Source organism: Cryptomeria japonica, chromosome 4 (assembly GCF_030272615.1).
Source record: "Cryptomeria japonica chromosome 4, Sugi_1.0, whole genome shotgun sequence".
Taxonomy (NCBI): domain Eukaryota; kingdom Viridiplantae; phylum Streptophyta; class Pinopsida; order Cupressales; family Cupressaceae; genus Cryptomeria; species Cryptomeria japonica.
Genome location: NC_081408.1, coordinates 405707450 through 405735021, shown reverse-complemented (window position 1 = coordinate 405735021; position 27572 = coordinate 405707450). Strand labels below are relative to the sequence as shown.

The 27572-nt window shown below is 37.0% G+C and overlaps 2 protein-coding genes across 6 annotated transcripts; both read left to right on the top strand.

The window, feature by feature from the left end:
• Window positions 1-16389: 16389 nt before the first annotated feature.
• Window positions 16390-16800, top strand: LOC131074704 (uncharacterized). Its single transcript, XM_058011392.2, has one exon. The coding sequence runs from the start codon at window positions 16390-16392 to the stop codon at window positions 16798-16800; it is 411 nt and encodes a 136-aa protein (XP_057867375.2).
• Window positions 16801-20550: 3750 nt separating this feature from the next.
• Window positions 20551-23835, top strand: LOC131074694 (ammonium transporter 3 member 1). Of its 5 annotated transcripts, none has more exons than XM_058011380.2 (4): window positions 20551-20665; window positions 21672-22349; window positions 22459-22744; window positions 23008-23835. In XM_058011380.2, exons 2-4 carry the CDS (start codon window positions 21705-21707, stop codon window positions 23541-23543), a joined length of 1467 nt encoding a protein of 488 aa, XP_057867363.1. In that variant the 5' UTR covers window positions 20551-20665; window positions 21672-21704; the 3' UTR covers window positions 23544-23835. The 5 variants fall into 5 exon arrangements, with proteins under 5 accessions (XP_057867363.1, XP_057867366.1, XP_057867361.1 ...); XM_058011383.2 differs by lacking the exon at window positions 20551-20665 and adding an exon at window positions 20739-21050; XM_058011378.2 differs by lacking the exon at window positions 20551-20665 and adding an exon at window positions 20740-20956.
• Window positions 23836-27572: the final 3737 nt, after the last annotated feature.

The following is a 27572-nucleotide window of genomic DNA, read 5'->3' as shown; positions in this document are numbered from 1 at the left end:
AAATGGGCTCACAAGTGAATTTTGGATTTTGAGGACTGCATTACATGTGTGGAAAAACAAGAGCATTGACTTGCAATTGTGGAGAGCAAACATGCAGCTTCATATGTGTAATGGGTAACTACAAGTTTTCACTTGTAATTGGACCTTTAATACTCATTTTCAAGTATTTTTTAGTGCATTTTGGACCAATTTCGGGTTCTGGAAGGCTGACTGCAAGTGCAATGAAGGGAAAAACTTTTGTGAAGATGTAACTGTGATTGAGTTTTAAAATTCTGATTGCAAGTAGACTTAGAATGGGAAAAATGAATGAAGGTGTGACGAACAAATGCAATGGTGGGAAGAGGGATTTTGACACAGAGGGAAATGATGGAAAGAATGATACCAACCAGTAATGGCAAACTTTATGTGACAAGGAAAGACACAGTTTTAGCTTGACAACTTTGGAATATGGGAAAAACTTAACTTGCGATCAAATTTGTAAAATCTGATTTTAGAGCAAATGAGATTCATGACAATTCTCAACATTGTAATTTTTGTAAAAAGAAGGTTATCTATTTTTACCAAAGGGAAGATCAACATAACCAATGTTACTTGTAGTCGGGTTTTAAAAAACTGAATACAAGTAAATAGGGAAAAATGAAAAGGGGAAAATCACACACATTCACAACTTGCATTCAAACAATCTATCAATTTGGGAAGAGAACTATGAAATACTAATTCAAGCAAGAGCAAGATATTTACAATACATGAGCAAAGTAAGAAAATAAAATAAAACCAAAAATCACATACCTTTCTTGAAGAATGCCCTAGATCAAAACAAATGAGCTTGGGAGAAACTGTAATTCTCTATAAATAGATTATGGAAGCCACCACGTTGATATTCCTTGCAACAAATAAACCGGTTTTGCATTCAACTCATTTCACAAAAAAATGACTTGCAAGAAGAGTCACATTTGACACCAAACACTCTTCATTGAATGCAAGATGCAAAATGTTTTGCAATAATGGCAAAATTTATGGTCAACTAAGCCAAAAACGCGGAACTAACACAACATAAATCAGAAGAAAAACACTTCTCATTAATATGAAAAACATGGCAAAGATCATTGAACTCCAAAATTGTGGCAAATATGGTAAACATATTTAACCAAGAATGCATACATTTGGGTCGGATTCAACCAAGAATGCCACAAATCGATGCCCTTGGGAAAAACGTGGTCGGGTTTTAGAGATTCAATAGCAATCAATTGCATAAGAACTTGGAAGAAAAAGATGCAATCGGGTTTTTAAAACCCTCTTACAAGTTTTAAATAAAACTTACTTTTCCTTCATCCTTGCAAAATCGGGTTTTAGAATAGTAATAACACATGAAACTCAAAAATCACTTAAATACTTGTAATCGGGTTTTAAAATCCCTTTTACAAGTTCACAATAAAGAAAATAGGAACTTTTAAGAGAACTTGCAAGTTTTCATAAACTTGTAATTTAAAATTCACTTGCAATTTGTCTAAAAAGTTCCTACAAAACAACTTAAAAGACCAAAAAGGGAAAACAAAAAAGAAAAAGAAAATTACAAGTTACAACTTTTAAACTTTCACTTGTAATTGCTTGAAAAAACCCCTACAACTTAAAAACATAAAGGATCTCTTTACTTGCAAAAGAAGGAAAATTTCCCACTTGCAGTCAAGAGGAAAAAACCCGAAATTGAAGGAAAGACCAAGCAAACAAACTCAAAACACGATGAAATTTGAATTGTGGATCAAGGATGCAACAAAGATTAGTCCAGTTCAAAAAGGATAATTTTTTTTGCCTTGAAAAGCGTTCCTTAGAGTAAAATCTTCAACTTGCAGTGACTGCTCTGAAACCCGAAATTGCACAGAAAGCTAGGAAAATGAAGGCCAAAACTCGCCAGAACTTGGACAACGATGGCAAAGACAACCCTTGATGATTTGACAATAACAAATGTGAGTTTTGTACCTTGTAAAATATGCCTTAGAGACAAAAATGACACATTTTAAGCAAAAATTTGTAAGGGTTGTCACATTTTTTAAAATCCAAAAAAGAGGACAACAAAATTTAAAGTAACCGTTTATAATTGGAAAGTTAAAAAATCATTTTTCCTCACATAAATGATCCTTAAGGTGCATCATACATTGGTTGAATTCCCAAAGGTGTAACTTCATCTTGAGAAATTAATCTAAACTTTCTTATCTAACTATTTCATTCGTATTAATATCAAATAGGGTATTCATTCACACACTAAAGTCTTATCGGAACAATAGAAGTTAAACTTTGCATCCTTGATAAGGCTCATTGAAAACATTATCAAAATGAAATTTCTAAATAATTATCAATAATTTAGCTAATTGAAAGCATTAATAATCAAGAATATCATAGATAAGTGCTAATTTTTACCCCTTTGATAATTTAAAAAGTTGTGGGAACAATTTTCTCTCTCAAATTGGCAATTGATGTCAATGTTGTATTTATTACTTGGTCCGTGCAAATAGTATCTGAGATTGTAGTATCATTATTAGTTATTTTTAATTTTTGAATATTCTTCTCCTATTTTCTTTTTGATTCTTGATGACACAATAATGTTAATTACATCTCATCATTGTTTGGTATAGATTTGAAACTTTGAAACAAAATTAAGGGACCAAATCATATTAAAAATGCTTTGATCCATTCATTAGTCAAATATTAGATTATTAGACCAAATAAAGAAACAATATCCATCATAGAAAAAGGTAATCCATTGACGAGTCCTATAATTCAAGCCTTTGTTTTCTCCCAATCTCAATAGAAAATATTCTCAGACATATATACTTAATTTTGTATGTTAGTCATCTTTGAATCCTACTAATATCTTGGATTAATTCATTGTAATTTCTCTCGATTTATTATAGTTTACAGCTTTATAGAACATAATCTTTTATTATAAATGTGGGCTTGCAAATGAGTGATGAGCCTCACTAGCTTAAAATAAAAATAAACATAGTTAGAATATAATACAATTCTAAGCTTAAGTGCTTTTACTAGAAACTTTACATATTATTTTCTACTCATAAGTTACAATGTTATAACAATCATCAACATTGATATGCAACATATGCATTTATAATTAAAGTGGATAAAATATATTTTAATACATCAATGAGGCAAAAATTATATATGGTCACACACTACTATAAGGAACACCATAATATCAAAATAACATAATTCATAAATTACATATAAACAAGCATATATCATTAACACGTGTTCAAATATACAAAGTCAGAGACATGAAATTACATTGTGACATAAAGATTGAGTACATAAACTAATATCAAGGCTAAACATAAGGAAGCATATACCTTATAATAGACCACAACGTCAAATATAATGAACACATAAGAAAAAGTCATGAAGACCATCCTAACAGGAACCCTTGACATTTATCTCCCTTGAGCACACCATGGGCGAGAACATTGTTGGAGTGTGTTTCCACCCTACCACAAAGTACTTACACTTCCTCAAAATCTTTCATGAAGCGAAAGATACCCAGCCCAACATGAAGAAGACTAACAATGTGATACTAGCAAGAGTAATGGAACTTGTACATAGCATGATATACCCACATTCTATAACTCCATTATACAATATCATGTGTACACAAGATACATATAACATACATTTGAAGATAGAAGCAAAAATCCTTGCATACTATCTAAAATTATTTCAAAATCCCAATTCCATCTCAATCACATGCAAAACATAGTGATGATAAACACAATCATGCATCTAATTCAGAAGTCAAAGGGTTTTTGAGCCATGCAATGTATCACAAACAAGTACATATCCATTCTTATATGATAAGAATGACGATGGACCAAACATACAAACATTCAATGCATATCTAGCAAATTCAATCTCAAAGAGTTCCAAGAGGTAAACATAACAAGAACTTTCCCCAAACATGAATAAATGCAAGAATGCACTTTGCATATATAACTTGACAAAGCATCAATCCATGCAGTATCTATTTATCAATTACTCTAATATACAGGTCAATTATGCACACGAACATATATTTTACACAAATAGAAGTGAGACTTATATCGACGACACATGAATGCATTATGCATTTATACTTGTAATCAAAGAATACTTTTGTCACACAATACATCATGAACTATTACATAATCATGAAGCAAAAGCTATTGGGTCACAGATCTTTATATAAGCACATGAATACCAAAACTTTAATCAACATGGGAATAATATATCTCAACTTAATTTCCTACCCCAAATTCCTTATTAATGAAGATTAATAATTTCTATCATTCTCACATATATTATATTTTTAGGTAAGATATCAACTTGAGTAACTCCTCACATCCATATACCTAACTTGAAATATTCTATTGCTAGTTTTGCATTGTTTTCCACATTTCCTTTAAATCATCTATGTATAGATCTTCATATAATAATATCATGATGATGGATTATGTCCTATTATCTCGTGGCCTCATTTATTAGCCAGGTTTAATCAATATCACCAAGTAATAATTTGAACTATTCAACAAATAATTAGCTAGAAAGAGTAAGATTCAACAAACTTCATGATCTTGAATAAAAAGTCTAACTTAATTGTATTTTTAGTTATAAAAGAAAATATTTCCTTAATTGAAACATTCAACCATTCTCTAGTAAGGCTCACTTATACTTAAGAATTCTCATAAAAGGGTATTAGAGGTCATTTCTAATCAAAAGATATATTTATGCCATTTAGGCATTGTCCTATATGAAATGTGCAACCTACTTTTCTAAATCAGTGGTTCGAAATTGAGGAGAAAGATGCTGGACAATTAAATTGATCTCAATTGTATGTTTACATTTATATTAATTTAAAAAATATATATAATTTAATATTTTTAATCATAAAAAAGAATATTAATTTCAAAAAATATTTGAAAAGAACATACTTTAATATTATTAATCATAAAAAAATGTGCATAATAAGAAAAATCTATTAAAAAAAAATGTTTTTAATATTAATAATCATAAAAAGAATGTGCATAAGGAAAAATCTATCTTTTACTATTTTGTTCTAGAATCTTATCAAATTTAATCTTCAATATATTCTCTCTTTTTCTCTCTCTTTTTTTTAAGTTTAAAAAATGAAAAGTAAAAATTATTCAAAAAGAGTTTCTTTCTTTTTCTTTTTTAAGGATTAATTTTTCATTAAATTTATAATTTATTTCAATTATTTATGTTTTTTTAATGAAATTACTAATAATAACTAAGATTTATTAGAATAAATTTTACTTATAATTATTTGTCTTATCAAAATTTTAATTATTGTAGAATTATTATATTTTGAATTAAAAATCTATCTTTTATTACTATCTTCTTTTAATAAGAATGCATTTTAATTTTATCTTCTTTTATTAGAATATTCTCTCTTGTTTTTTATTTTAATTCTAAACATCATTTTTTTAAGGTTTAATTTTATTAAGCTAAAAAAATTATTTTATTTTAGTTTCTTTTTATGGAGTTATAAATAATAATTAAAAGATAATATAATTAATTTAAGTTTTTTTTTTGTATTATTAAATTTTAATTTATTATAAAACAATTATCTTTCAATTTTTATTTTTATTTATATAATAGTAAATTTTAACTTAGAACCTAAATTAAAAGTTTAGAGTGAAAGATCAAGAGAGAGAAATTAGCTTTTGTTTTCTCATTTCATCCCAATAGTTTAAGGATATCATATGTCCTTGGAGAGTTATGCTTAGGGTAACATGTCATTTGAATATTATCTCCATCTCTATCTCTCTCCCCTATTTATATATTCTTATCTCTCCCTATATCTCTAACTCTTCCCTCTATCCTTGCCATTGTATCTATCTCTATATCTCCCTCTTTCTATCCCTCTCTATGTCCCTCTCCTCTATGGCTCACTCTTCTTATATCTCTCTACTTCTCCAACCTCTATTTATTTCTCTACCCCTCTCTCTCTCTCAACCTATTTATATATATCTTTATCCCTCTCTATATTCGATGCAAATCCCTCCTTGTAACCTGCCAAACACCTCAAAATGTATGACACTGACCCCCTAAAACAAGAATGGGATCCTATCAAGGCAAGGCTCTACAGCTTTAGTTCAATCTTCTCATCATCTCCAAGACTCTTGCCTACTCAATCAGGGGTATCTTGCTACAACACACTCCATGATACCTCCAAGGGTTACCGACTATTTTTATACCGGTTTTGGGTCATACAAGACTCCCCAAGGTAAGACAAAGCACCGGTTGTAAGGATTCATGCCCATTCCTTAAGAAACTCACCCAATTAGGCTTAGTTGTTTGTAGCCCTCTTTAGCGGGTAAAGAGACCTTAAGTTCAAATTTTCCCAAATTTATTGGCAAAAAAATTATGGATTCAAACACCCTTTTGGAAGTTATACAATTCCCCAAAAGAAAGGGTTAGGATCTGGAAAATAAAGGTCTTTTTCGGTAGGATGTTGACTATCCTAAAGGGCTAATTAGGCCTCTTTTGTGAAGAAACTATGCTCAAATGAATTGACCGGCCAATTAAAATCCCATAGGCATGTAGGTAACCGTAAACCATAAGGGATTCCAGGGTCACACGCCTGGAATCATCACCATTTGCACACAAGGTAATTTTGCTTGTTCAAGGTCTAGGTAGCCACATAGAGATGTCTACCTGGGGTCACTCCAAACACTTCTCTCCCTTGCTCCTCCTGAAAAAAAATATTGGAATCCTAGAATAAATTGACCATACTTTCCTTTCACCAAATCCCATGAGTCTCAGATTGGTAAAGTGCAAGATATGGCCATGGAGGAGGAAAAACCCAAGGTAAACCTTGGTTTTTCGGGTACCTACAATAAAACTTGAATATCAGGGGCAAGACACACAATCAAGACTTAAAATAAAAAACAAAACAGAGTTAACTCTCCTCTCCAACCAATTCACATCATTAGGAATGGATCCCAATCCGTACAGAACTGTACCACAGACCAAAACTCCAGAATTGCAGAAAAAACTCAGAATTCTATTAGTTTGTTGGCATCAAAACTCTTCTCCATACAATCACTCCTTGGGAATTGGATCCACGAGGTGTATATACTACTCCACAAATTCTCTCAACCAAAAATCAAGAGGTTAGAGCCATTGAAGGAGTTTCAAATTAACAAAATGCAAAAAGTGCATAAAAGTTGCTCATGACAACTTTTGACAACTTTTGCAAAAGTTGACAAAATGTCATCTTTCGCCTCCTAATGACTTGGGTCAAGTTTAAACCCTCCAAAAAAATCTTAAAACACTAAAACAAACAAATTTGATCCCCTATTGTCCAAAAGTCCTAATTGGCTCATAGAAATACCAATATAGGAGTTTGGCTCACAAGATGAGGTTCATTATTACAAACACATAATGCATGATTGAAAACCTATACAAAACATTCTAAAGACATGTTTAATGCCTTATACCCCCTTCTCAGAGTATGACTTATCATCTTGAAGGGCTTGATGAGGTGCTCCTGCACCAATATCTATCTTCATATCTCTATCAATCACACACATATTCCCTATTTCTCCCTCCTTATCTCTATCTCTATATCTCTCTCATTCACATAGACATGGGCTCCTTATCTCTATCTCTGTCTCACTATTATACACTCCTCTCCCTTCATCTCTCCTACTCTCTCTATATATCACAAGTTATATCTACTTTGTCTCTCCTTTCTATTCCTATCTTTACCTCTTTCTATCCCTTTTTCTCCTTCTCTCTCCCTTTTTCTAGATCACCATCTCTCCCTCTCCCCATCTCTCCCTATTTTTTTTTATCTCTCCACTCCTCCTCTCTCAAACTCATACACACACACACTCTCTCTCCTTGTTTCTCCCTCCCTATCTTTATCTCTATCACCTTCTTTCTCTCACTTTTTCCCCTCCTCTATCTCCATATATCTCCCCCACCCTATCTCTCTTATTCACTCCATCGCTCTTGTACAATATCTCCAACTTTTTATTTCTCTTTATGTAGCCTTTTTTCTCCTCACTCTATCTCTATCTCTCTCCCTATCCCTTTGTCTATCTATCCTTTCCTTTATCTATATTACTAACCCCCTCTCTCCCTCCCTCCCCCATTCCCTCTCTATCCCCCTATCTATATCTTTAGTACTACCTCTCTCTCCCTTTCTCTTCTTGTATATCTCTATCTCTCTCCTTCTCTTCCAATATATATCTCTCTTCTTTTGTCTCCCCATTTATTTCTCCCACTCTTTCCCCATATATATTTGTCTATCTCTTTATCTCTCTCCCTCTCCCCCTCTCTCTATATCTCTCTATCACTCTATCTCACCATATATATCTCTTTGTCTCCTTCTTCCTCTATATACTTCTCTATATCTTCTTCTTTATTTTTCCCTCTATATCCCCCTATCTTTATATCTTTGTCTCTCCCTCTACATCTCTCTATATCTCTTTATCTATTTTTCCCTCTTCCTCTCTCACTCTATTGTCCTCTCTACCTCAATCTTCCTCTCTACCCCTCTATCTCTATACAAGTCTCCCTCTATCTATCCATCTATCTCCCTCTCCCTCCTTTTAGACCTCTATATTTGTATTTATTTTCCTTTATATCTATCTCTCCATATTTCTTCTTTCATCTATCCCTATCTCTATTTGTTTCTCTCTATCTCTCTCTACCGCTATATATATATATATATATATATATATATATATATATGTATCACTTCCTATCTCTATCTTTATCTTTCTATCTCTCTCTCTCTCTCTCTCTCTCTCTCTCTCACACACACACACACACACACACACACACACACACACACACACACACACACACACACACACACACACACACACACACACACACACACACACACACTCTATTTATTTTCCAAGCTTCCACATCTATCTATTCAAATCTCTTCTCTTTTTATCTCTCCATATCTCTCTCATTTACTTCATATTCCTCTCCTCTTTCCCCATCTTCATATCCATCTCTATCTATATCTTTGTCTTCTTCTCTATCTTTATCTCTTTACCCCTATCTATCTTTCTCTTTCCCCCTCTTTCTCCCCCCCTTTCTATTTCTATCTCTACCTCTCTCTTCCTCTCACTTGATTGCAAACCTAACATGAGCCTATTGGTAGTGGAACTTGATTATCTTCCTAATTCAAAGGTTTTGTTTCAATTATGATTGGATCCTTGTAAGCGGATGCAAAGTGGGTTTGAAGCTATCACTTCTCCATTAAGACCTTTGTTGCACAAACATCATTTTCTAAATGGGCTACCAATCGATCTCATGAAATATACAAATTTGTGCAAAAAAATGACCAAATGTTCTCCAAATTGAGCTTCCACACCTCTTCGACATACCCATTGCATACTAAGGTGCAATTGCTAGTTATATATATCTCATTTTACACCCTAACCAACTCTTATATTTTATGAAGTCTACTTTCTCTTTCAAGAATTGTTAATACCATCGAAGAATCTCTAATTTATAAATTATATTTTATGACCACATTCTACATTCAAAAGTAAAGTAAAACTCTATAAGATTCTGATGCTACATAATGACTAATTTACTTGACACAAATATACTAATCTTGTAAATAGATTACTTCTTACAATATATTCTATCAAAGATCAATCAATTAATAAGAAATCATATATTCAACCGATATCCATTTTCCTTAATCGTCTCTTATGAATACTCAACACTATATTGTTGAATGTACAAATATTGAACATAGAGGAACTAACATACGACCATACACTAACATCCACTCTATTCTATTTAAAATCAAAGCTTTATATCGTCTAGTCTAAATGCATGAGTTTCCTAAAATAAGAACAAGTATTAAACATATACGAAAGAATATAATTTACCATCAATGCATATCGATAGAGATTAGAAAATATTCGCTCCCCTATCAGAGAACTTGTGAAAACTGCAACTAACATTCACATATTCATATCAATTCTCTCTCTCAAAGTCGATGGAAGAAGGGTCAATGCAGTGGCAAAATAATTGTTATCTTGTGCTCTAAATTCCTTTTATATATATATATATATAACCTCTTGATTTTCTTGTATGCAGATCTCTATTTTTTCATAGTTACATGGCATGTGAATGTGATTCTCCTCTCTTGCATGCCCAAATAGTAGGCCATTTAAGATATTAATCTACTTGTTTGTTTGCCTCATTTTCTATTATTCCTTGCATCATTAAGAAATTAGCCTCCATTTGCATGCATGGTTTGATCTTTGCTTCTTTTTTCCTCCTTATCTCTACTTCTTACGTGGGAAATGGAGGACTTTTCTTAGAAACTACTAATTTAAAAGTAAGTTTTTATCAGGTTTTCATCACTAAACTTTCTTAAATCAAATTCTTTACCTTATTTTTTTGTCTTACGTGGAAGCTAAAAAAAATCTCTTCTTTAAAGATATTACTTAGATCTATTTTCAAAATATTTATTTTTTCTTCATATAAGCATTATAAAGCCAACCCAATATTATATTATAATTTACAAAATAGAATCGTGATAACCACATGATACAAGATTACGATGGATCATTGAAATGTAAAATACAAAAAAAAGAATAGGAGAAAGCAAAAAGACAAATACCCTCACTTCTTCATAAGCCTCTTCTCCTAAATATGATGTTTCTCCAAGGTTCTACAATGACTTACCCATCTGCCCAACTCATCAATATTCTAAAAATTCAATAGTATCTCTACTAGCAAGAAGTAATTTGAAAGACCAAGATTAGAAAAAGGCACCAAAACTTTAATAGATTGGTAACCATTCATAGCACATGCAAGCAACCTTAATAAGCCTTAATGAATTGTTTTTGTTCAAGAACAAGAAAAAGAGAAAACATTTTCTACTTTTAGAGAAAGAATTGTAGAAAAGAAGGCTCATAACAAATGTGACCATGGTAACGATTTTTTTCCTGCCTTCCGTCTGCAACTCTCCCGCCTGCTTCGCGTTTGAACCTGCATCCTTGGATGACCGCCCCCTTTGGGGAGGTCCCCCCTCCCCCGCTGGACCCAACACCCGATTCTTCGGTCGGTGCGCATGCTGCTGAGTCGACTGCGGGGTCCCCACGGTCTGCGAACCATACGGAAGAAAATGCCAGCCTTCACACCCCTTCCACTTCACCAGGTCTGACTGATTCTGGCCTGAAAGAGGATGAAAGGAATATCCCCCATCCTGGACCGGAATTTTCTGCCGAACAGGTGGATGCGGATCTTGTGAAGGAGAATCCCAAGCCTAGCTAGAAGAACGCACTCATTGGGTCAACAAAGTTGAACTCTGAAGATGCTATGGCCACCTTCTCCCAAATGGAAGACGGAATGAAGATCAAACTCCCGGACAAACTGATGGACGAAATTGCATCTTCCCTTCACCTAGCAATAGTTGGTCATTTCTTCTCCTTTTGTCCATTTATTGACATGGTCAGGCGTTGGGCAAAATCTCGTTGGAAGCTTAAAGGAAGCCTGGAGATCTCAGCTATGTCGAGGGGACTCTTTCTCTTCAAATTCAATACCGACGAGGATCTAATCTATGTCCTTTCAGGGTCTTGGGCTTATGGAAAGCACTTCCTAACCATGGCTAAATGGAAGCCTAGTTTTGACCCCTCCACAGAACTAAACCGCATGGCTCCAGTCTGGGTTAGGCTCCCTGGACTCCCTTTGAAATTTTGGGATGAACAAATCTTCCATTGGATTGGAAACTCGTTCAGCAGCTTTGTTGCAGTGGACTCGATCACTCTCAACAAATCCAGGTTGGTGTATGCTCGTTTTTGTATCAATGTCACTATTAACAAGGCTCTCCCAAACTTTATCTCCCTAAATTCAAAATGGAGAAAATGGTCCCAAGCTATTGTGTACGAAAATGCCACCTTGTATTGCTAGAAATGCGACAACCAGGGGCATTCATATACCGATTGTAAAGCCCCCGTGGTTGCGGAACCCAAGCTAAAAAATAAAGCCATCTGGGCGGAACCCATCAACCCTAGTGACCCTTCATCCTTGGCTCCCCTTGACCTGACAACTACGAATGAAGTTTCTGATGAGTACCCACACACAGACAAGATTCTTGAGATCTTAAAATCCCCAGCAGACCCAGTCAAAAACTCATGCCTGCCCCTGGAAGAGGGGGAAATCTTGCAGGAGGGGACCCTTATCTTGGCTTTGGCCAAGCCTCTTTTGATTGAAAATTGCCTACCCACCTCTTCAACCCCTCTCTCCCCTGTAACAGGGGATAGAGATGCACGCCCTGGAAATTCCCTGGTAACTCTGTCGAAAGTGTCCCCCCCCCCTCCGGCTCCCCCCGAATGGATAATGAAGAATGCATAACCTAGAAGAAGAAAACCAAGGCCAAGAAAGTAGATGTGGGGGGTAATGAAAACAAAGTAGGCAGACCCTCTGAAAGAGTTCTAAGGCACAAGGTTATGGCAAGGGACATTGCAAAGGGCAGACAACTGACCCTGGATGAACTTAACAAAAGAAAGAAATGAAGTTTCTCTCTTGGAACATAAGGGGTTTGAACAGCCCCCAGAAGCCGTTCGCCATAAAACAACTCATTTTTGAGATGAAAATTGACATTTGCCTCATTCAAGAAGTAAAGATGCCCTTTCAAACTTTTGCTACGGTTGCTGGTAAACTTTGGCCTAGAGCAGATTATCTGTATGTTGAGGCCTTGGGTGCTTTTGGGGGTATTGCTACCCTCTGGGACCCCACTAAAATGAAAGGCAAGTTTCTCGCTGGCTCCCAAAATTTCCTAGAGGTTTCTCTTCATTATGGGGAACAATGCTGGCAGATGTTCAATATCTATGCTCCCAACTCAAGATCGGGGAGACGGATTTTGTGGGAGGAAATGTCTAAAATAATTATGACTAACCAGAAGGACAAGTTTTTGCTTGCAGGAGACTTCAACTCCCCCCTCTACCTGTCTGAAAAATGTGGTGGCTTAGAAGATTTCTCTAATAGCATGGGCAACCTATCTAGTTTCATTAATGTTACAATCCTTTTGGATATTGATATGTAGGGTGCCCCCTTCACCTGGTCGAATAATAGGAAAGGCAAACATCTTATTCAAGTCAGGCTGGACAGATTCCCGATTTCCACCAATTGGGACATGGGAAATAGCTCTTACCTGAAAACCCTCCCAAGGACTGCGTCTAACCACAACCCCCTTCTTCTCCACTGGAAAGATAGACCCTACCAGGGTCCCCCCCCCCCCCCTTCGCTATGAGATCATGTGGGCCTCCCACCCGGACTTCAGGGAATTGGTTCGATGCTGGTGGACCACCCCGATCCAAGGGACTGCCATGTTCAAAATTATGGAGAAATTAAAGTTAATCAATAGGGAAGTCAAAGGGTGGAATAAGACCACTTTCGGAGATATCTTCAAGAGAAAGAAGGACCTGAGAGCTAGACTGGAACAACTCCAGAATATTATGGCTATCGATAACCCCCCGGACCCCATCTTGAAGGAAGAGGAAAATTGCCACAAGAGTTAGAAAGATACCCTCTCCAGGGAAGAAGTGTACTGGAAGTAAAGATCCACGATCCAATGGTTGAAAGAAGGGGACATAAATTCTGCCTTCTTCCACAGATCGACTTCAATCCACAAGAGGAGGAACTATATCAAAAACATTAAGGATGACACTGTCCAGGAGATCTCGGAGGACTCTCTACTTGGACAGAAGGCAGTGGACTTTTTCACTAGACTGTATGCGGATGGTGGAAGGGTTTCTCCGCTCTAGGACTGCCTGGTTAGTAAGCTGTCGATGGCCATCAATGAGGACGATAATCGACAACTCTCGGTGCCCATCTCAACTGATGAAGTCCACAGGGTTGTCTTTGCTATGGGAGCCTACAAGACACCGAGCTCGGATGGTTTCCCCCTGGTGTTCTTCCAAGACTTTTGGGACATTGTCAGTTACGATGTCACCAAAGCTGTTCAAGACTTCTTCAAAACGGGGAGACTGCTGAAAAAGATCAACAACACCTTCATTGTCCTCATCCCCAAGACCACTACGCTTAGCTGCTTGAAGGAGTATCGACCCATAAGCCTCTGCAATACCATCTATAAGATACTCTCCAAGGTCCTTGTGAATAGGATTAAACCCTTTCTGGAAACTTTTATCAGTCTGTCTTCAGAAAGGCTTTGTCCCGAGATGCCAAATTTTGGATGCTGCCATTGCAACTAATGAGATAATCCACTCCATGGATAGGAGCAAACTGCCAGGTATGGCCTTTAAACTTGATATATCAAAAGCTTATGACAAGGTTAATTGGGAGTTTCTTTGCAAAGTGCTTCTAAAACTGGGATTTAACCAAAAAATAGTGAATATGATTCAAGAATGTGTGACCACGGTTCTATTCTCTGTTCTGATTAATGGGACTCCTAGGGGATGCTTCAAAGCTGAGAAAGGTATCCAGCAGGGCGATCCCCTATCCCCTTACCTGTTTATCATGATTGCTAAAGTCTTAAACAAAAATGTGACCCACCTGGTCACCAATGGTAGGCTCCAAGGATTCAAAGTTGCCTCCACGCTCGCCCCCTCTAATATTCAATAGTTCATTGATGACACTTTCCTCTTTGGTAGGTCTTCTGTCATGGAGGCTAAAGGATGGAAGATCCTTCTGGCGGACTACGCCAAGGTGTCGGGACAATGCATCAACTATGAGAAGAGCAATCTCTACTTCTTCAACACTCCAAATGACCTCCAACTCAAAATTCTCTCCATCCTTGGATGCAAAGTGGCACCTCTCCCGGGGACCTACCTGGGTCTCCCCCTCATAGTTAGGGAAGTTACCCCCACTTTCTAGAACTCTATCCTGGAACGAATGTAGGAAAAACTTGCGGGATGGAAAGGGAAATTCCTCAGCAGTGCGAGGAAACTCCAGCTTCTTGCAGCCTCCCTCCAGGGAATTCCAGTTTTCTTCCTCTCCATGTTTAAAATTTCAGGAACCATCGGAGAAAAACTTGAAAAAATCCAAAGAAATTTTTTATGGACTGGCCTAGAGGAAAAAAAACACCTTGCTTTGGTCAAATGGGATACTGTTTGTATACCCAAATCTCTGGGAGGTTTGGGCATAAGAAAGATTAATGCCCTCAATAAGGCGCTTATTGCCAAGATTGGATGGACCCTGGCTAAGGGTGAGGCAAACTGGTGCAACATCATCAAAGCTAAGTACTTGGACCAGGAGTATTTCTTCTACAATTTGAATACAACTGACCTCCCCCAAGGTTCTAAGCTATGGAACAATATCCTGAAGAATAGAGTGATGGTTAGAGAGGGTCTGAAGTGGTAGCTGGGAGATGGTAAAAAGGTTAGATTCTAGGAGGATTTCTAGACGGAGGACAGGCCCTTGGCTAACACTCACTTCCATCAAATCATGAATCACCTTAAAGGTATCCTGGGGGTTTTTGCTGAGGATTACTTGGTCCCATGAAGGGGCTGGAAGGACATTGTTACCATATGCTGCAATAGACCCATTATGGTCCCCCTGGCTCAGGATTTGCAACTCATATTGTCGAGAACTAGAATCCCCTTGGCCCCGATTGAAGATACCTTCATCTCGAAAGAGACACAATCGGGCTATTTCTCGGTCAAATCTGCTTACAATCAGCTCCTCAAGCACCCTATGGATGCAGAATGCTGGAAGAAAGTCTAGAACCCTCAACTAATCCCTAAAATTAATTTTTTCTGGTGGGCCCTCATGCATGGTAAAACCCTTACGCTTGATAATCTGAAAAAAGGGGATTCCATCTCCCCAATAGATGCAGCTTGTGCAAAGCTGATGAGGAATCTATTGACCACCTTTTTGTACTTTGTCCCTTTGCAGCTCACATTTGGTCTATCACTCTTCAGAAATGCAGTCTCTGCTGGGTCTTTCAGAAGAATATAAAAAACTTTGCTTTCGATTGGACCCCCCCCTCCCATCATCCCTTCATCATTCAACTCTAGAAACAAATCCCACCACACATCTGCTGGGCCTTATGGAAAGAAAGAAATAACAGAATTTTCAGAGACACTGAGACCCCCCCGGACTCTGTGGCTCATATCTACTTTAAGATGATTACGGAAAATTTAGAAGTCACAAAATGGAAAATCCCCCCCTATGCTCCTGATGAGGTGGACAAGAAGATCGCTGTTTGCTGGAAGCTCCCCTGGCTTTGACCGCGTCAACAACAACACCAAGATTAAGAGACGGATGACTAGATGGTCAACCCCCAGACTTCACTAGTTCAAACTGAATTTTGATGGCTCTGCTCAACGCAACTATCAGGCTAGTGGTGGAGTCATAAGGGATCATCTTGGGAACATGGTTGCAACTTATGCTGGCAACCTAAGGGATAATACAGTCACTCAAGCTAAAGGAATGGCCCTCCTTTTGGGTCTGAAAATGGCTAACTCCATAGGAATAAAGCATCTCGAAATTGAAGGAGATTCTCAAATCATTATTGATTCTATCAAAGAAAACACTTTAGCAGGATGGAGAGTGGAACCTATTCTGAGGGACATCAGGTGCTTTCTGGTCAAAATGGAGGACTTCACTATATGCCACATATTCAGAGAAGGAAACAAAGCCATCGATTCCATGGCGGTGGAAGGAAGACTACAGAATGGCTTACGATGCTGGAGGGACTCCAATCTGCTACCAATCACCATTAAGGAAATCTTGGAAAAGGAAAAGACCTTTTCCAAGGAAAGGACAACCCCCTCCGCTCAATGAGGAAGGAAACCTTCTTGTATTTTTTAAATTGGCATGGAGATCCCGCTAATTTCCACCCTAGACGATCACGTATCAAGGGCAGGCTGAGTCACCACTACCACATGGGATGGATTCATGATGAAAGTACAGACATCGGAAATGATTACCCTCTAATTATTACCCGGACGGAGCCAACTGACGACGGCAAAGGCAGCATTGGGAATCTATCAACTCACATTGGCTCGAGTAAAGGCTCACACGCTCTGAGTAGATCTTCGGATATCGATATCTACAGGATCGTAAAGGGTAATAATCACTCTGATTATTATGATCGTTCACTTCAAGTCTGACACACCGTTCTCAACCATTCCGTCTCGCATTCGCTTCGGCTCTGTGTTCTGGTTTTTCAAACTGTGAATCTGGAGGACTCAAGAATGGGGGGGGACAGGCTCAGATTGGAACCCAACAAAGTGGACAAGTTCAAAGCCAAACCAGTGGCCTGGTTTGTGTGCACCGAAGGCGGTATTGACAAATTCATGGAAAATATGAAGGGCAACAACGAGAGGCTCTACAAACAATTCGTGACTTCCTGGGAGGACAAAAGGGTGACCATGGGGGGAATCTCTTTCGAAATCAACGAAGAGGTTATTGTTCAGGCGACGGGCCTATCAATGGAGGGCAGAAAATGGAAAAAGCACAGCTGAATCGCGGATTCTACTAGCCTCAACCAATTTTTTCGCCAAGGAGAGAACCCTATCAAGAGGGTTGGAGGTTTCAACAGGGAGGAGCTTCCCTACCCATGGGACGAAGTCTGCTACATTGTGATGAAATATTTTACTCTGGAGGGCAGGTATGGCATTTTTTACTACTACCATCTCCCGTTCCTGAACCATTTGAGGAACAAAGACCTCATTTCCATTTCGTTCTTTCTTCTGCATTCGATGGATGCTAACATTAAGGATATAGTTGAAGCTAAGAAGAAAGGGAAAGATTTTCCCATCCTGCATCAGGGCCTCATGCTCTGCCTATATAACTTTCACCTCGCCCTCTGCCCGCCCCATTCCATTCTATGCAGAATGTTAGCCCCTCGACCCAACCCCTGACCAATATTGACTCAAGCCCTCAGTGCCCGGAATTTGGATCCTCCGGCAAGAAATCCAAGAATCATTCCCCGGAGGAGGTGAGGACCCCTAAAAGAGTCAAAATCCAAGAGATTGACTCGTACTTGGACATTATCAAAGAAGCCAACATCCCCCGTCGCTCGAGCAGATTGGCCACTAAACCCTCGGAGAAACCCTTGCGAGACCCCTCTTCCTCGCACGACACAGGCAACTCCATTCCATATGTTAAAGCGCCCCTGACCTAGCACAAACAAACCCCCCATTCTGTGAGATCTACCCAGGTCTCTGAAAGTCCCGTCTCCTCTATGAATCCGGAGCCAGCCAATTTCCCTTCTCCGACTTTTAGGATTGAAAAAATGCTGGTTGTTGAAGAGGCCATTAGTGTGAAGGAAGAAGGGCCCAACCTGACTGAGCTCGAAAAACAGATAGAGGCCCTCTTTGATACTGTGCAGGTGATTACCGACAGATTGGAGGCAACGGAGTCCAAGATGCACGATGTGTCCAAGTTCGCGCTGAATGTCATGAGATGCTTGGCGACGACACTGTGTCTGTTGCAGGATATCGCGGCCAAAGGGAAAGGCAAAGAGGAGGACGACTACAAAGGCCTGTTCAAGTTCCTCATGAAGGAATGGGCTCGAAAGCTGCTCCCTAAGAAGAGCCAAGGGAAAAAGAATTAATTGTCTGCATGTGGTGGTGTTTTTTTGTCTATGTTGTGTAGTTGCGGGTTGGATAAGCCCAATTTTGGCTTATGTTTATATTTTGCTGGTTATAGCCCTACGTGGCTTATGAACTATACTCTGACTGAATTTTTTTTATTGCTGATAAACTCTCGTATTATGGTTTTTGTTTTTAATAGAGGTAAAAGGCTGCTACTTTGCTGTTAATGTGCGAACAATGGCCCTGCCACTGGTCTCTTAATTGTACCTATGGGTCAGCCCCCTCGTTTTTGGCTGCTTTTATTATAAAAAACAAATGTGACCATGGTTTATTCATATGATAATGTAATTTTTATATTCGTCAAAAAAATACATTAAGTTCACAAAAAATAAAGAAAGAATTATAAAGCCAACTCAAAATTGCTTTTTTTGTATAGAATCATACAACTTGAATCCAATTTTTTTGGTTTTAAAAAATGGGTAGACCTAAAAAAATTAGCTAGAGGACCTAATCTCATACTTTCTGGATTAGATTGTGTAGCAGTTTTTTTCATCAACGTTTCGGATCACACTCCGTGATCCATCATCAGGATACTAGAGAGCTAAGAACATGAAATGATAAGTTGCAAACCAAACCTAGATTGTGAAAATCTGATATCATTAATAGTTAGAGGACATGAATTTGACCTAAATTAAGATAGAAGAAAATTTATATTATTTAGCTTATCCAATGCAACAACTTTGAGCATATGGGGTACATATGGCAAGGAGGTAGCGCTCATACAAACCTTCGAAAATGTTCTATAATTGAATTGGAACTAAACTATCTACAACAGTTGCCTTCATTTATTTTATCTTCTACTGATCACTAAATTCAATTCCCCTATGATTTGTCACTAAATATTTGAGATTCAACCCACCTCACATAAAAGTGGCATATATCCACATTCTTTTGTATCTACTTCTTGTTTACATGCAAGATGACTATCTACAAAACCCAGATCACAATAGATTAAATCATCAAATTTAGATAGTTTGTAAGTTACACATTATCCTATATAAGAAAACCAAAATTCTTTCTTCTTCAATTTTTTTGTAGTTTTTGCAAGCTACATGTCAATTGAATTAGCTTTATTGTATCGCATAATCCTTGTTATTGTTTCTTTTTCTTTTTCTTTCCTTTTTCTCTTATGAAGAGAAATCAACAAGGTAACCCAACAATCTAGAGCTTATCATTTTGACAAAGTAAGCCCCCGTCCCCAAATAACCTCTCGAGGCTGCAAACCAAGCTCAAACAAACCTACAACTAGATTAATCTCAATATATAAACATTAAAAATAGACAAAAATAAAAAATCACATATAGGGGAAAGGATCTAGTAGTTGAGCGTGTTCCAATTTTTGTGATAGAAGTTGTTAATTTAATACTCCCATACTTGCTGATTTAATGTCCAAGTTTTGTATAACATTGCACCAATAGTTGTATGATAAGTACCAATAATTGAATGGAATATACCATTTGTTGTGAAAAGTAACCAATCATGCGATGCCACATTAGCTGCACAAGTATTGGGGCCCTTTTGCTCACCTATTGGTCTCACTTTTTTTTTGGGTTGTTTTGGACACCTTGGCAAAAAACATGCTGATGTGGCATCATATTTGATGATGCGGCCCTGAAATCTTAGTTATAAGCAGGAGATTTGTCAAGTAAGCTGCTGTCAAAAAAATTGGAGTGATTTAAAATTTCCATGTAGAATTTTGAGAAACACAAATTTAGAATGCACAATTACAAAATCCTCTACTATAAAAAATATCTAAATTAATAATAACTTGAGAACATTGAAGGCTAATGAATGTAGTTTTAATATCAATGAAACTAAAAATAGCCTACAAATGAAATAAAAGTAAGAAATAAATGAATATTAGAAAAGCAAACCTCGAGAGACAAATATGACGATATAAAGCGAAGAGGTTGGCTTTCGTTACGTATGTGTAGAGAGACATTAATCATTCTAATTCCGTGTTCCTACCTGGTAGAGCAAAGTGTACTACACCAGCACGCGTACAGTACCTGCCTTTGTTTGACTGGAAAAACTTTTGCAGCCGCCGGGTAGGTCACACATTTTCTCTCTCCTTTCACACTATGATCGGCTGTTTTGATTTATGAGATTGCCCATTGCCTCATGTTGTATAATTTGTGTCTCTGATTTTGAATAATACGTGTCTGTGATCTTCAACGAGACATTCTTTTCTATTCTTTTTCTCCACATGGCCAAAAGATTACTGATATAGTCTAGATGTATGAGCTCTTAGTCTACCAAATCCAGGCGACAAGTGCTGACTGGATAGGCCAGTAACAACAAATTTCCCTAGAAAATTTCTTCCTTAAAGCTCCGAACTGGTAATTTTTGAAACAGAAGAGATTGGACCATGTGTTATGGGAATTCAAAAAGATGCTGGTTCTGTAATGGGGCATGTTGTTTGCTTCAAATTATGTATAAGATTTTCGGGCAACTTTTAAGAATGTATTTAATTTTTTAAGATCTGCCTTACTTCTGTTAGTTTGTATTTTCTTTTTGAAGTTTTCCCCGAGTTCTATTAGTTCATGGAGTTTTCTGTGATTGCTAAGCTTAATTTATCAGCTTATGATGTTGATTTACAGACTTTTGTAATTTCGGTGTGGAATTTTGTGATTTTCTGTGCTGAGTCGTGTTTTGCTGTGATTTTTAGCATGAATTCCTCCATGGGTATTTTTTAAATTTGGATGAGCTTTATTTGTCACACTTCCAGTCCTTCGTAGGTGAATATGCTCTTCTGCAACTGCTGGTAGGAAAATTCTGTAATGGGTAATGGTTTGAGCATTATTTTTTGGCAATCTGTTATGCTTTGATTTCTACTACCTGCCGTTTTGCTATTAATTTGATTGCGTTGAAATTTCAATTTTGCCATTATGTAGCTTTGATGAATGCTTTCAAGTTGTTTCCTTGAAATGCAACTCTGTGATGTATTAACTGAATTCTTGTGAAAAGCCCTTTGTGGGGTTTAGCAGAAAACCATTTCATATGTGATGCTTTTGTCACTTGCTAACATGCCATATTGTGATGGGTTCTGTGCAGAGTTTGGATTGAGCAATTGAACTTGTAGCAGCCATGGCTACCACAGTTCCACTTGCGTACCAGAATGCCACGGGAATACCAAATTGGCTTAACAAAGGAGACAATGCATGGCAAATGGTAGCTGCAACTGTTGTTGGATTGCAAAGCATGCCAGGCCTTGTTATCCTCTATGGAAGCATTGTAAAGAAGAAATGGGCTGTTAATTCTGCATTCATGGCTCTCTATGCATTTGCAGCTGTTCTGATCTGTTGGGTGACTTGGGCTTATAAAATGTCATTTGGGGATGAACTCCTTCCATTCTGGGGTAAGGCGGGACCTGCACTTGGCCAAAAGTTTCTCATCAAGCAAGCCAAAGTTCCCGAAACAGAGCATAAGTACAATAATGGAACCATCGAGACAGAAGCTCTCGAGCCCTTTTTCCCTATGGCTACCCTTGTGTTTTTTCAGTTCGTTTTTGCAGCCATAACAATGATTCTCTTGGCTGGTTCTTTGCTTGGAAGAATGAATATCAAAGCATGGATGGCATTTGTGCCACTCTGGCTCACTTTTTCTTATACTGTAGGAGCGTATAGTTTATGGGGAGGAGGATTCCTTTTCCAGTGGGGGGTCATTGATTTCTCAGGTGGTTATGTGATTCATCTATCTTCTGGAATTGCAGGGTTTACAGCAGCTTATTGGGTAGGCTCACTTCTTTTTTCTTTCTTGACCTCTATATTTATACAGACCTATTGATTATTAGATTATATATCCTGATTGTTTTTATTCGTTGAATGTGGGGAGGAAACAGGTAGGACCTAGGTTACAAAAGGACCGTGAAAGATTTCCTCCAAACAATGTGCTGCTAATGCTCGCTGGAGCTGGTTTTCTGTGGTTGGGCTGGTGTGGTTTTAATGGAGGCGGCCCTTACTCTGCCAATGTTGTTTCATCCATGGCAGTTTTGAATACCAACATATGTGCAGCCACCAGTCTTCTTGTATGGACTTGCTTAGACGTTATATTCTTTAAGAAGCCTTCAGTCATTGGAGCCGTTCAGGGAATGATAACTGGACTTGTCTGTATTACCCCAGGCGCAGGTAAAACCAAACCCTTAATTAGCTCTACCCTGTTTCTCTGTGAAGTCAGTAGCCTTTTTCTTTGGTTGTGGGATAGATTATGAAACAAGTTTGGCTCAATTTAATTGATATGCATTAGAAACTAGCACTTCAACCATAGAGAACACAGTCCATCTTCCTTTCCATATAGAGGATGTTCTCTTCTAAGTACAGGGTAAAGTAAAGGGTTTCAAATTTTGAGCGAAACCTATGTCATAAAATGTTTTCTTTCTCCTATTGTGTAGGTGTCGTGCAAGGATGGGCTGCCATTGTAATGGGTGTGCTCTCTGGTAGTATTCCATGGTGGACCATGATGATAGTTCACAAAAAGTCGGCCTTGCTACAGAAAGTTGATGATACATTGGCTGTATTCCATACCCACGCAGTTGCAGGATTACTGGGTGGAGCACTTACAGGCCTTCTTGCAGAGCCTACTCTCTGTGGCCTCTTCCTCGCAGTAAAAAATTCCAAGGGAGCATTTTATGGGGATGGCATGCAATTTGTCAAGCAAATAGTGGGAGCTACTTTTATCATTGGCTGGAACATTGTTGTGACAACCATAATCATGCTAGCCATCCAGTTTTTCATTCCACTGAGGATGCCAGACGATGAACTTTTGATAGGAGATGATGCAGTACATGGGGAGGAAGCATATGCTCTGTGGGCTGATGGGGAGAAATATGACCATACAAAACATGGCTCGTATTCTGATGAGAGGCAACATTTTAAAGGGAATGGAGTTGGGCAGGGTGCAGCTGGAGGACTAACTATGGAGTTGTGATCCTCCCATAGGCTTCTTTGTCCTGCAATTACTTTACATTCAGCCAGGGTATAAAGGAAAACGACCAAATGAATAATCAGGATCTTAGTTCTTTGTTTTCATCTATATTGGTGAAGCAGGATTTTAGAATACCCAGGTTCGGTACCCATTGTAACAAGCACAAACGCATTGGCTGTGTTCAGTTTACATTGTATCAATTAAATCTGTTCTGCATTTTAGTGATTAAATATTTAACATTTTTGATGTAAAAATCTTTCTATAACTAAATTCTCAAATTCTCAATTTACTATAATGTGACAGCTGCACAAAATTTTGACCTCTCTTTAAAAAGTTTTAATGGTGAAATTTGTCATGATATATTGACAAATAGTGTAATTTTGTTGTATAAAGTCAGGTCCATTGTTCTAGATCACCGTACACACATTCTTATGTATTTACTCTTAATCCTATTTACATATTCATTCATTCTCATATATTCACTTTATCCTTATATTTTTTATATCCCATTATATACATATAAGTACATGTCATTCATTTTGGGTTAGCCCATTCCTTGTTCCAATATAAGTTTGCAGTCTGCAGTCATGGAATCATCCTTTTCGGATTTAGAAATTCATATTCAAATTTTGGTTCTTTCACTCATACTTTATACACAGCTGATTGAACAAAAAATTGTGTGACTATTGCTGTGTCCTTCTATTTAAATGCATTCAATGCATTTTGTTTATTCATCAAATATCTCTAGGCATTCCTAGAAATTTCATTTACTTTACACACTTACAATTGAATCACTAAAACAAATCTAGAGTTTTACACACAATTGATTCACTAAAAGAAATCTAGAGTTGCACAAGCATTCTTTGAGGCATGTGCATGGTTGAAGATTGTTGCTTTTAATCAATTCAAACAGTTTTGTGAATTGACCTACAAAAACATGTTCTCTTGTTATTGGTAGCCCCATCAAGGTATTTATTAGAAGTCATAAAAGAAATTGGGCAAGTCAAGTACAATGAAGAATACACGTTTGTTGATTACACAATGACAAGTTCATAGGTGCAAGACAAATCCTTGTGAATTTATCTTTGATCTTGATGCTCATCCTTCTACAATCAAAACAAAATATTCTGATTTGAGGCGAATACCAATATGTCACTATCTATTTAAAATTTTGAGTTATACTAGCACTTGCAACTTTAGGAAATGCAAGGGATATGCCAATAGGGAATTCAAAGGAATGCCACCATCTTCTTGCCTATGCAACTACCATTATTATCCTTAAAAATAAGCACATACAACTACATTATAGTTAAATCCCTATAAATATAGGAACTACAAAATAACATTTAATTTCACTTAACGAATGAGACAAACCAAAACCAATCTCCCTTAAACTACTACTTCAATCTATTCACCATAAAAGAAAAATAGATCTAAAAAAGTTGAAGTGTCTAAAATCAGATAATGGAAGTGAATATTGTATCAAAGAGTTTGCTAATTATTGTTCATATCATGGTATTCGTAAACAAAAGATGATTCCAAGAACACCACAAGAAAGTGGCATGGCTGAAAGGATGAATAGAACAATCATGAAGTGTGCAAGAAGTATGAGATTGTATGCAAGATTGCCATTATAGTTTTGGGTAGATCCTTTGGATATTTTTGTTTACTTAATAAATAGAGGACCTTCAAGTTCCTTAGATGGTGGTATTCTAGAAGACACATGCATGTGCAAAAAGGTAAACTACTTATTTATAAAAACTTTTGGTTGTGAAGCATTTGTCCATTTTGAAATAAAAAATAGAACAAAGCTTGAGACAAAATCCAAGAAGTGTACTTTTATTGGATGTGGAGTTAATGATTTTGGTTATCGTTTATGGGCATACGAAAATGAAAAAATCATTAGGAGTAGAGATGCCATATTCAATGCGAGCATTATGTATAAAGATCAGTTGTAAGGAAAGAAACATGAAAAGAAAAAGACATAATACAAGGTGCTTGATGAAACCCCACAAAATATAGAACCATTAATGCTAGAAAATATTGAATAACTAGAACAAGTACCTTAAACCCCTACAAGAAGACCTACTAGGATAATTATCTCCTAAATGATACTTTCCCTCATTATATTATATATTATTGATTGATTTTGGTGAACTGGAAAGTTATGTAGAAGCAACACGAGTTGAAACCAGAAAGAAGTGGGAGCAAGGAATGAAAGAGGAGATGGACTCTTTGATACAAAACCAAACTTGGGACTTAGTTGAATTGCCTAAGGGTAAAAGAGCATTGCCAAACAAATGGGTTTATAGGCTAAAGGAAGAACATGGAGGCACACAAAGATATAAGGACAGACTTGTGGTAAAAGGTTTTGCACATATAAAAGGTATTGATTTTGATGAAATATTTTCTCCTATTGTTAAAATAACTTCAACTCGAACTATTATAAGTCTTGTGGTTACAAAAGACTTGCATCTTGAATAATTAGATGTAATGACAACTCTTCTCTAGGGAGATTTGGAGGAAGAGATTTATATGCAACAACCACAAGGATATGATGTCAAAGGTAAGAAGGACTTAGTGTATAGGTTAAAGAAGAGCTTGTATGACCTCAAGCAAGCACCCCAACAATGGTATTTGAAATTTGATAGGCTTATGTTTGAACAATGTTACAATAGATGCCAATCTGACCTTTGTGTTTATTTTAAGAGACTAGATAAAGGTAGGTATATTATCTTGTTATTATATGTTGATGATATACTTGTTGCCAAATCCAATACGCAACCTATAAATGAGCTCAAGTAGAAATTAGCCAAGTCATTTGTTATGAAGGATTTGGGTGCAACAAAACAAATCCTTGGTATGAGAATAACTAGGGATGAGAAAAATTACATACTAACATTGTCTCATAGTGATTACATAGAAAAGCTTTTGAAAAGATTTTAGATGCAGGAATAGCTTTAATGTTTTCGAGGTTATAACTCCACTCTTTAGGCATATGATGATTCAAATCTAATAGGAGATATTGATAGTAGGAGGAGGACCACAAGGTATGTATTTATTGTAGGTGGAACATCAGTTAGTTGGATTTTGCAATTTTAAAAGGTTATTACACTTTCTACAACAAAAGTAGAGTATATTACTACTACAAAGACTAGTAAGGAGATGATTGGTTACAAAGGTTTATAGAGGAATTGACCAAGCAGTAGGAGAATAGTAGGTTGTATAGTAAGAATCAAAGTGTCATTCATCTTGCAAAGAATCCATCTCATCACTTTAAGACAAAACATATAGTTCAGGTATCATTTCATATGCTCAATTTTAGAAGATGGATAGTTGAAGCTAGAAAAGATACACACTAGCTAGAATCCTACAAATATGTTGACTAACATTGTAACTCAAGAAAAATTGATTTCCTACTCAATTTATGTTTGCCTTCAAGCATGATAATAAAATGGCATTTAGAAACAAGCCAATTCCATGTGCATCAATCTAGTGGGAGCAATAGGTACAACAATGTTCATCCAGGATCAATCTCCAAGTGGGATATTGTTTGGTACAGAGCTTGATCAATCTCCAAGTGGGAGATTGTTGGTATGTGACAACTGATCATGCTACTTGGCTTATATTTTGGTGACTTTGTAAACCACTTTATCCCCAAATCAATAAACATGGGAGTGTAGGGGGAAAAAACCCCTCCTGTGGGCCCATAGTAGGGGTCTAGGGACAATGCCCCTAGCGGGGGCTACTGGGGGCAATACCCCCAAAGAAAAAAATTATCATTATTTAATAAAGGAGTCAAATATTATTTTTGCATGTAAACTAACCTTTGTAAACCACCAAAAAGGCTTGATAATTAAGTGGTTGTGTAATGTGAAATCATCATATTGCAATTTTCTCTTCATCAAATAATAGAAAAGAAGTGGAAGACTATTTCTCTATGGATGTAGCCTACATTGGGTGAACCATGTTAAATGTATGTGTTATTGTGCTTTGTTACTTTTTCCTCTTTTATTCTACATTATATTTGAT

Coding starts and splice junctions, on each gene's coding strand:
- LOC131074694 (XM_058011380.2), top strand. CDS start 21,705: ATGGCTACCACAGTTCCACTTGCGTACCAGAATGCCACGGGAATACCA. Junction 22,350..22,458: donor GGTTTACAGCAGCTTATTGG/GTAGGCTCACTT, acceptor GGGAGGAAACAG/GTAGGACCTAGGTTACAAAA. Junction 22,745..23,007: donor CTGTATTACCCCAGGCGCAG/GTAAAACCAAAC, acceptor CCTATTGTGTAG/GTGTCGTGCAAGGATGGGCT.
- LOC131074704 (XM_058011392.2), top strand. CDS start 16,390: ATGGTTGCAACTTATGCTGGCAACCTAAGGGATAATACAGTCACTCAA.